Here is an 11,296-nt window from a genome sequence, read left to right on the forward strand (position 1 = left end):
AGGGGATCCAACACCCTCTTCTGACCTCCGTGGGCACTGCACGACACAGGTGCACTTAACATACATGCAGGAAATACACTCATACACATAAAAAATAAATAAAATATTTTAAACTTTAGGATGAAAGGGAACCCTATGGTCTTTGTACCCGCAGCCAACCTCTTTCCTGTGAACCTAAGCACCCCAAGAATCCCTCGTAAGTTTGCACACAAAGTTTACATAGTAAGATTCTAGTTTAAGATGTATATTTGCACTTAAAAGCATAGAAGGCTTTAAATATGAGAACACCTTGGCTATATGATAATCAGATCAGTATATACAAATATTCGTCAGTGAATAACACACAAGTACTCTGGAGGTGGGTTTTGCTTTTATGATAACAAATTTTACTTTTTTGAGACAGGCTCTCCAACTTGCTATGTTGCCAAGGGTGACCTTCTCCTTTTGATCCTCCTGCCTCCACCTCCCCAGTGCTAGGATTACCTGTGATGGTGGGGACTGAACCTACGGCTTTGTGTATGCTTGGCAAGCAATCTACCAAATAAGGTATTACCAGTCCTGGTATCAAATTTTAATTTTATCTATTTATATCTATAAAAGCATCGTTTTCTAGTCAACGAGTCACAAAATTCATTTATTCATCTTACTTTGTTAAAATTTTAAAATTCTATTTATTATGTGTGTGTGTGTGTGTGTGTAAGCGGTACAGTGCATGTGTGAAGGTCAGAGGACAAGTTGTGGGAGTCAGTTCTCGCCTTCCATGGTGGATTCGGGGGATTGAACTCAAGTTAGGCTTCTAGGGCAAGTGCTTTTACCTATGAGCGATATCACTGGCCCACAAAATTCCTTTACAATATATCCTTCTTCCCTTACGAAGAAGCTTTACACTGGAGTTCATTATCAATGAGAACACTCAGACCCATCAAACTAACCTGCCACCACCACCAACCACTTAAGCCTAGAGACCTGGGCCCTCCCCTGACCCCTTTCAGTTTAAAGATGTATGACTCTCTATTTTTTGTTGTTGTTGTTGTTGAATTTTCTAGACAGGGTCTTACTACATAGCTCCAACTGGCCTGAAACTCACTATGTAGAAGAGGCTGGCTTTGATCTCATAGAGATTCACCTGTCTCTGCCTCCTAAATACTGGGATTAAAGGCATGCACCACATACATGTATGCCCAGCACACAACCTTTTTTTTTTTTTTGGTCTCTTTTTGAGACAGGGACTCCCTGTAGCCCCAGCTGGCCTGGAACTCACTATGTAGACCAGGCTGGCCTTGAACTCACAGAGATCCACCTGCCTCTCATTCCGGAGTGCTGGGATTAAAGGTGTGCGCCACCATGCCCGGCAAAACTTTCTTAATGAGCATAGTCTCTCTGCACTCGCTTTGTCTACCCAGAGTTCTGGCTAGCTCTGGAGCATCAACACATACCTGCACAGCACACATCACCACATCTCACCTGATCTTCACTGTACTTCTCTTGAAGCATCACCTGGACCTTTTCCAAATTGCACTTCACAGTTTTGAGTTTCAGGGATAGTGCTTCAGCCTCGTGTTGAGTGGCCCCGCAATCTCGCAGGCCCTGATCTTTGCACGTCTCTAACAGAGAGGCGACTTTGTGCTCAATCTCTGTCAGCATAGCCTATGAAAGAATATCATTTAATTATTCATAGTGGTTCTGGGGGTATGTGGGACGGAACCTGGGACCATGTACATGCAGAACATAGCCTCTATCCCTGAGCTACATCCTTAGTCCACAGCACCGGTCTCCAATAGGTATTGTTCTCCAAAAAGGTCAGACTTACTTTTACTACTTGAGCATGTATATAAAAAAAAATCCCAGAAACACAGGGCCAATGGGATCTTGGGAAAACAAAAACTTTGACAGAATTCTGTGCTGAAAAACAGGGGTGGAATCAAATGTGTGTCTCAAGTAATCCTTGAAATGGAGACAGAATTTACCTCCTAGAGTCATTGTGAGCAATCCATCAGTTAACTCCATGTATTTTCACCTTAATCTATGTCCTTTGGATTTGATGAGTTAATATCATATAGTCTGTGCTTAAAGAGCATTTAAACACAAGATTGAGTGAAAATTATTGGCTATTCTTATTCTCACCCACCTTCCTAATCTTTTGAATTATAATCCAAGTATCAAATGGAAATTTTAATAAGGAATTCCATGGACTGGAGAAATGGCTTAGCAGTTAAGAGCACTTCCCGCTCTTGCTGAGGACCTCATTCAGATCCCAGCACCCACACTGGGCAGCTCATAACCACCTGTAACTCCAGCTCCAGGGAATCTGATGCCCTCTGGCCTCTGTGGGCATTGCATGATACATGTGTATTTATATACATGCAGGCAATACACTCATAAATTTTTTTTTTTTGTCTTTTTGAGACAGGGTCTCCCTGTAGCCCCAGCTGATCTGGAACTCACTGTGTGGACCAGGCTGGCCTTGAACTTACAGAGATCTGCCTGCCTTTGCCTCCCAAGTGCTGGGACTAAAGGTGTATACCAACACCCCTGGCTAAAATAAAAATAAATCACTGAAAGAGAATTCCACATGCATATTTAAAAAATCTTTGCCTTGCTCTGTACTTTTCTTCAAGCCAAATAAGCCTCCAAAAGACCAGAAGAAAATAGAGTAATTCAGAACCTAAAATGCTTAGTCATTGATACAATTGGCCAATCTATGCACCAGTCTAAAAATAAAGCCACTGAAGTGTGTTTCCCAGTAAGTCAGGCTCTGTGCACTCCTCCTGACACATCTCCACACTCTCCTGGGCTCAGGAGTCTGTGCCACAATGTTGGCTGGCTGGGCACAGGGTCAGCAGCTGTGTGCACATTCACATTCCAGCTCCAAGGCCACTGGCACCAAAACTCAGCCTCTGACTAAAAACAAGTTCAGGCTGCTGGGAGAAACTTAAACATTGTAACCCCAAACACATTTCCAAGTAAAATATCTTATAACTCCTTTATTCAAGCAAACTACTTCTATCCCTACAGATCCTTGTGCGTTAAAACACTGTGTACTCTTAGTTTTTAGAGTGGCTGTAAACAAAGGATACCATAACATTAGCTGTTTTATATAAATGCTTTATATGGCTGTAGACTGATGCTTCCTGGTGACCATTTTAACAGCTGCAAGCTGGTGTTCTGCAATGTGCTCAACCTTCGCCTTTTTACTACTTTATTTAAGCTACTTCCAAATCTTCACTTTGATAATTAATGCTGTCATGGTTATTTTTACCATTTTAGATTATTTTCCGAGGATAATCTTTCTTCTTAAAAATTTTCTACTTATCCCCCCCCCCACAGGATAAATCTTAAAAAAAATGGTATTATTAGGTCAAAGGAAATGGGCATTATTTACAGTCTCACAGCTGACCTTCCAAAACACTGAATCAACTGGAACTACTAGGCAGGAGTGAGTCAATTTTTCTAGAGTTTTGTCAGGATGATATAATTTTTACTAAAATAGGAATACAATAGTTGTTTTAATTCACAGCCCTTTTCTTTTTTCTTATTTATTTTTATTTTATGTGTATGAGTGTAATGACTGCATGTGTATATGCCTGTGTATCCATGTGTGATGACTGTGGAGTCAGAAGAGAGTACTGGATCCCCTGGAACTGGAGTTACAGATGGTTGTTAGCCACCATGTGGATGCTGGGAATCGAACCTGGGTTCTCTGCAAGAGCAGTCAGTACTCCTAACTGCTGAGCCATCACTCCAGTCCCATTTATTTATTTTTTTGAGATGGTGTTTCATACGAGCTGGTCCCAAACTATGTGTTTTACTTGTTGTGTTGAGGCTGGAACCCGGAACTTCATGCACGCTGGGAAAGCACTCTACCAACTGAGCTACAGCCTCAGCCCCTCAATGAAATATTTTTAGCAGCCAAAGTTGAACATTTCAAAAATGAAAATATCAAATATGATTTTTCTTGTCTGATCTGTTGCTCCTCTAGTCATTCTTTCCACTACAAACTTACTATTTTTATAGACCATTAAGGGCTTTCTATGTTTCCATATGAATTCATAGGTTTTAGGTCATATATATGAGACAAAAATGATCTTGTTCACTGACCCTTTATTTTTCCACAGGTCAGAATGATTAGGTTGAAGCCCATTATTGCCAAACCGAATTTTTTACATATTCAGGGATTTAAAAATATAGTCCAAATAAGTATATTTTAGGCCATTTCGTCTCAAAACTATACCCTTCATCTATCATCTCTATCACAGATAAGCCCAGTCCTGGGGCTATAAAAAGTCCCAGGCCTCTGCTGCCTGGGGAGCTCTGTGACCCATTGTCCTGGGACATCACCTAGAGATATAAGCCCCCTGGAATCTGCTGTCTTCCCACCCTCCATGTCACACTTTAGGATTTGGAAGGTGTCCTCCTGAGGGCCCTCAGAATCATAATCCTGCCCAAGTGCTGCCCACAGAGAGCCTGTTGAGTGTTACTGCCACCTGATGGGCATGACATTTCTTAGCACAGTCCTAAAATCAAAATGGATTAAAATAGCGACTAAGTGGTGACTAAGCAATTCTCATGAGGTCTATGGTAACAGTCAGTTAGCAAATTGATATTACATTGATATGGCCTTAAGAAGCTGGGTTCAAACTTGGGAATACCTCAAGTGCAGTTTAGCGTAGCCCTGTGTAGTTTTAGTGTAGTTTGCTGTGCTGGACTTACTGGGCCTCATTGTTCAGGCCAACCAGAATGCCAGTGTCTAAGTGGGCAGACTCTTAGAACTGACTATCAGGACCGACTGCTGGGGTCAGAGGTGCCACACTGCCCTGAGCAGCTCAGCCCTCCCCTGGCAGTTCTGGGTAGAAGGAGGGGAGCTAGTTACTCCAACCACAGGGCAGGTTACTGCAGGAGGAGCTTCCTGAGGCAGGGCCAGTGCCTGAGAGACTCCAGGACAGGAAGATGTCTTCATCCCTGGAAGGACGCCAAGGCTAGTCTCCCAAGCACAGGCTAGGGGAGAGGCCGCCTCAAGCAGCCAGGAGGCCTCTACTATTATGACAGCAATTACACAGCTGAGTGTCGTCATTCTAGCCCCTCCCTGGAGAGACACTGGAGATGCCAGCCTTTGGGCTGAGCAGGCAGGCTCTCCTCAGAGTGACTAAAGACAAGGAAGCACACGTCCTCACTCCTCCCAGGAGTGCCAGGTGCACGTCTGCTAAAATGGCCAGAAAGTTAGTTGTGGTCTTTGCAATCTGGCACACTAAGACATTTTGTTTCATTTCTGATGAGCTAATTATTCATTCACAATCTCGTGATTGTAGATAAAAAGAATAGCAAATACTGAGCACAGTTTAATGTCAGACACTGCTTTGTATAGCTCATTTAATCCCGACACAATTCTGTTACGTTAACTTACTACATTCTATGAGGAAGGCAAGGCTGGAAAAGTGTTTACCCAAGTTCACAGCTAATGTGACAGGGCTGGATTTGGATTCTGGACTCTGGACTGTTATTCATTACTGTCTCCTCACACTTGTTGCTGACATAAAGAGTTTCAAAGAATCACCCTGAAAACTACAAACTGAGGCCAAGATAAATGTAAGAGCTGGAGCCATAGTAAGGAGCATGCTGTCGCTTTAAAGGCATCTGCCCCATCTTGGCAGGTAACTGGCGAAGAGGCAAACCCTGAACTCCTGCCCATTGGTCTTACCTGGCACCCGACCAGCTCCTGTTCTACCACTTGCTGCATGTCCGCATTTAACGTTTCCGGCTCAAATGCCACGTTGGCTTGTTGTAGCCACAGCTCCAGCTTTGCCACTTGGGTCTTGCATACATGGAGGACTTCTGCAGGCTGGGGCCTTGTTCTCTCCACCGTAGCCTCAAAAGCTCTGTGCTCCTGAGAAAAGTCCAGAGCTGTGGCCTGGATGAGAGGTGTGGCACCCTAAGATAAACCCAAAGACAATCAATCCAGCAGTGAAAAGCTAGGAGTCCAAAGATTTCACACTGGGGCCTGCATAGTCCTGAAAACCTACAATGTGCCCCCCCCCCACCGCCAGTTGAAGGAAGCAAATTAGGGACAGAAGGAAGAAGAAAGAAAAGAAAAATGCACCTCCACACTCATAGCAACAGTCATGTGACCTGGTGGCACAGGTTTCCAGGCAGCCGATCTGCATGTACACAGGAACAGTATTCCCTGGCACAGAGGAAGTGAGTGGTGAGCCCCGGGAGACAGGTGAGACTGTGTGCGTGTGGGTGTGTGTCCCAAACATTTCAGAGAACTGGCCAGTGCTTAAAGTTGCATGACACACATGATTAAGCAAGGCTTAGTGCTATGCACTCTATGCAAACAAAAAGAAAAAGCAAACCAGTGATCTGTCCATACAGGCAGGGACAGACTGACAGCACACATTGGTTACCCTCTTCCCAAGTAGTTAAAGAAGATATTTTAGCTTTTCGTTCTTCATCTAAAATTTCTACTTAAAAAACAGCTGAGTCAAGCAATGAATTTCAGTGGAGTAATCTGGAAATTCTTCTTCCCTCAGAGAAAAGGCTTAAAATGGCTTTTGCTTTCTAGATTCTCAAATATTGAGTTAAGTACTTACTGAATGCTTCAGAGTGGAGTTTAAATAAGTGTGATATATTTTTGTATGTATTGAAATAAATGGATTTTTTACCAACATAAGAGCAAAATTTCTTCCATAGAGTAAATGAAAGTATTTCAACACTTATGTATATGGTAATTTCATGTGGAGGTAAAAGATGGTTTAATACAATGATAGCTTTGCCTTACACTTAATGATCTATGCTTCCCCAGAATACTGATAGAGTACACTGACCCTTCTAGAGAAATCCCTTTAGGAATAAGGACTTGTGTTTTGACCTGCAAAAGGGTTGGTCTCATAATTATAATGATAAAGTACAGTGTTTTCTGTGCAAGACTTTGTCAGCATCCAATGAAGCACAATATGGGACAAATTTCTAATGAGAGTTGCTCAAAAACACATCTCCTAACTCAATACAAACGCACATTTCCCAGCATCTGTGGGATTTCTTTTTCAAATAGAACTTCCAGTGCAATACAGTGAACAGAGCTGATAGACTGTAACAAAAAGTGCAAGGCATGAAAATGCTGGTCTGGCGAAATGTCTTTGCACTGTGTTTTTCCACTGTGCTGTGACCATCTATTTTTACATATAGTTGTTTTTTTCCAGTAAAATGCTATTTCTTGGGGAACTGGGGTATGGCTCAGCGGTACTTTGCCTAGAATGAGAGTCCATGTATTTGATTCCCGGCACCAAAAAAAAAAAAAAAAAAAAGCAAAATTAAAACAAAAACTTAATTTTCCTCCTGCCTTCATCCATCTATTTTTATAATTTTCTTCTAAGAATCACCTTCTTAAAGAACTCTTCCCTTGCTCAGATTTTCTCTGGGCCGCACCAGATCTGTATTTGATTCACCTGCTTCAGTGTTCTTTGCTAGTAATGCTGATGTGTGTGTGTGTGTGTGTGTGTGTGTGTGTGTGCGCGTGTGCGTGTGTGTGTGTGTGTGTGACAGGGTCTCCCTATAGCCACAGGTGAGTAGCCACAGCTACTCACTATGTAGACCAGACCCGTCTTGATTTCACAGAGATCCTCCTGTCTCTGCCTCTTGAGTGCTGAGATTAAAGGTATGTGCCACCATGCCCGACCTTAATGTTAATGATTTTTTTAAGTAATAATTCAGTGGTATTACTGCCAGACATCAATCTCTAGCCCTCTGATTAATCATTTTCTAGTTTTCTAATATTATCCTATCTTAGTAGCAAAGAAGTGGAGATTTCCCCCACTCCTATTTTTTTTGCTACCCTACATAATCTGTTAATATTACTTAGCAATCTGTAATGACTGATTGACCACCTGCCTTCTTGATTTTCTCAAAAACTTCATTTGAACACCTCTGAAAGGCCACACACATTTTTAAGTGTCCTATTAACAACTCCGCTTTCTCACTGCCTCGCTAAATTAATGAGGAAATAAGCAAACTGGATGACTAATCTGCCTTTTATTTGCTAGTTATTTAAACCTGAGAAGAATATGAAGGGGGCAAAAGAAAAAAACAATTATTGCAACCTTAGAAGAGCTGAAAGTGGCCCCAAGATCCTCACTTAGAGGCTCCCTCCTCTTTTTTTCAGTCATGAAACCCGAGCCCGAGCCTGAGCCTGAGGGAGGCTAATCAATTCACAGCCACCCACCCCACCTAAGCGCTTCTGACAAGTGCAGGCCCTGACAAAAGCCACTGGCGCAAGGTCACACAGCACTGTGATCTTCAAATTATGAATTCCCAGTAATTTTCCGCAATAGCAAACCGGAAAAATATCTTCTCTACACAATAGCCCCAAATTCTGAAGGCAGAAATCACATAAGTGAATGTGTTATAAAACTGTATTTTGGGAGGCGAAAGGTGTTGCCACAAGTGGTTATGCCACTATGCCAGCTATGACAATGAGATTTAATAATCCCTGTGTTTCATTGGTAATATTTATTATTAATGAGCTTGGCACTAAGTTAAGCATGATACTAAGACCAGCTCCTTATTTTATACCACAGACTGTGTTCACAGTGTATAGGTGAGGGATCTCAGGCTTTCAGAGGCTGCTGAAACTGCCCGAGCTAACACAAGCAGTAACTAGAAACAGTCAATCCTTGATTTCACTATGCTTTGCAAAGTCCAACTCCATCCTCTTCCCATAGCTTCACCAACTCTCTAGCATTCACATTAGACATCTGCTTCAGCATGTCACTGAGCTAAACCCCCACTTCTTAAACTGTGGGTTGTCATCCTATGAGGTCACACAACTGAATGGAGGTGTTGTGAAAATTCTGGCAACAGTAACAGGTTTCTGAACACATGATGACCAAAAAATTTGAAATGAGCATGAAATATGTAATGTGAGTCGGCGAGATAGCTCAATGGGTAAAAATGCTGGAATCTGATCCCTGAACAAAACCCACATGAAAAGCAGGCTGTGATGGTGTGCATCTGCAATCCCACCATTCCTATGGAGAGATGAGGCAGAGACTGGAGAATTTTCTGGAAGCTCTGAGACAGCTAGCTTGGAGTAGGCAGCAGGCAGTGCAGCAGAAACAAGAGAGACCCTGCTGAAGGGGAAGGCGAACAGCTCTCTTCACATCCCTACCCTGCTACAGAGTTATTTCTCTACCTCTAAATAAACTTTGATTGCTTGACCTTGATTAAAAAGAGAGAGAACCAGCTCTTAAAAGCTGTTCTCTGACATTCACACATGTACCATAGAATGTGTGAGCCTGAACTCATATATGTACACCCCCCCCACACACAACAAACACACATGTAATGGAACTGAGGAGTTTCAGGCAGCTCTCATATGACCTCACTGCAGTCTTGGTACTGAACACATAGCCCGCACACTCTACTATACATGTCACACCACTCCATGCCATGCCAATAAACACGGCCTAAAATACCTTGCCTCGGGTTTAACACTACTGTTGTAAATTTCAGTGTTTTTACTGTATATACAAAGGCTTCTGCTCTTACAGAAATATAGTGGTTTAATTATGAAAAACAAGACAATATTTTCCTATGATTATTCCTCAGCATGCATCAAGTTAATATATCTTTGGATTATGTTGTATTAGAATGTTTAATTTTAAAAATTGCTGTTTGATATAGAACATACACAAACTCAGGGAGATTATACAAGCTACTGAATGATAAGTGGGTCATAGAAAAAAAAAATCAAGAAGAAAATTTAAAAATTCCTAGAATCGGATGAAATGAAAACACACTGAAACCTACAGGATAAAATGAAAATCTGTAGCTACAAGTGTAAAGAAAATAAAGTAAAATAGAACACATAGCTGGCACAGTGGTACACTTAGGAGGCAGAGGCAGGCAGATCTCTGCGAGTTCTAGGCCAGGCAGGATTTCATAGTAAGACCCTGTCTCAAAACACCATACATAAGGACTAGACAGATGGCTCAGCATTTAGGAGCACTGGCTGCTCTTGCAGAGGACCCAGGTTCAATTCCCAATACCTACATGGCAGCTAACAACTGTGTATATCCCCATTTTCAGGGAATCTGACCTCCACAGGCATTGCAGGACACGGGTGTACTTATATACATGCAGGTAATACACTCATACTCATAAAATAAAAATAATAAAAAATTTAAAAATACATACATAGTGGTTAACAGTATGTACTGCTCTTGCAGAGGACCTGAGTTCAGTTCCCAGCACTCACACTGAGAGGTTCACAACATCCTATAGGGTGGATGCCCACTGCGGGTCCAAGATCAAATGTCTCCAAGGGGGCATGTGCGACACACACGCGCGCGCGCGCACACACACACACACACACACACACACACACAATTTTTAAAAGAAGAAAAAAAGAAATGGATGAATTTCTTAATACTTATGAGCTACCAAAATTAAATCAAGATGAGATAAATAATTTAAGCCTATCTATAGCAGGCAGTGAGACTGAAGCAGGAAAAAAACTGAGACAAACTCTGGCCAGGCGTGATGGTGCACACCTTTAATCCCAGCACTCAAGGAGGCAGAGACAGGTGGCTGTCTATGAGTTCAAGGCCAGTCTGGTCTACGTAGTGAGTTCCAGGACAGCTGGGACTACAGGAGACCCTGTCTCAAAGAACAAAACAAAAGAAACAAATCTCTGAACTAACAAAGTCCAGGCTCAGATGGACTTACTACTGCATTTGACCAGACCTTTAAAGAAGAACTAACACTAATGCTTCTCAAACTATTCCATAAAATAGGAAAGAAAGGAATGCTACCAAGCTCTTTTTACGAAGCTAGTATTATCCTGATTCTAAAACGGATATAGACAGAACAAAAAAGAAAATTTTATACCAATTTCCATCATGAACATAAACACAAAAATTTTTCAATAAAATATTTGCAAATTAAATTCAAGAACACATCTAAGAAGATTATTTACCACGATCAAGATGGCTTCATTTCAGAGTTGCAGAAATGGTTCAAATGGTTCAACACATATGACCTCAAGGTCAGAAATCACACGATCATCTCAATAGATGCAGAAAGCTTTGACAAAACCCCATATCCCTCAAGATAAAAGTCTTGAAGAGGGCTGGAGAGATGGCTCAGCGGTTAAGAACACTGACTGTTCTTGCAGAAGGCTCAGGTTCAAATCCCAGCACCGGCATGGCAGCTAACAACTGTCCATAACTCCAGTTCCAGGGGATCCAACAGCCTCTTCTGTCCTCCATGAGCATAGCACGACATGGGTGCACTTTCATACATG

The 11,296-nt window shown here is 42.1% G+C and overlaps 1 protein-coding gene across 5 annotated transcripts in view; it reads right to left on the reverse strand.

Moving 5' to 3' along the window:
- The window catches only part of Syne2 (spectrin repeat containing nuclear envelope protein 2), a 367,778-nt gene that overhangs the window by 104,254 nt on the left and 252,228 nt on the right, over window positions 1-11,296 (reverse strand). For 4 of the 5 annotated variants that reach the window (XM_017802560.2, XM_029554761.1, XM_029554763.1 and 1 more), the window contains exons 66-67: window positions 5,696-5,926; window positions 1,465-1,647 (exon numbers count right to left, since the gene is read on the reverse strand). In XM_017802560.2, coding sequence (XP_017658049.1) covers window positions 1,465-1,647; window positions 5,696-5,926 — 414 coding nt within the window. Of the gene's footprint in view, window positions 1-1,464; window positions 1,648-5,695; window positions 5,927-6,094; window positions 6,144-11,296 lie in introns of those variants that run through there. The other variant, XM_029554764.1, reaches the window with a different exon arrangement.

Source organism: Nannospalax galili, unplaced genomic scaffold (assembly GCF_000622305.1).
Source record: "Nannospalax galili isolate Female #2095 unplaced genomic scaffold, S.galili_v1.0 scaffold144, whole genome shotgun sequence".
Classification (NCBI taxonomy): Eukaryota; Metazoa; Chordata; class Mammalia; order Rodentia; family Spalacidae; genus Nannospalax; species Nannospalax galili.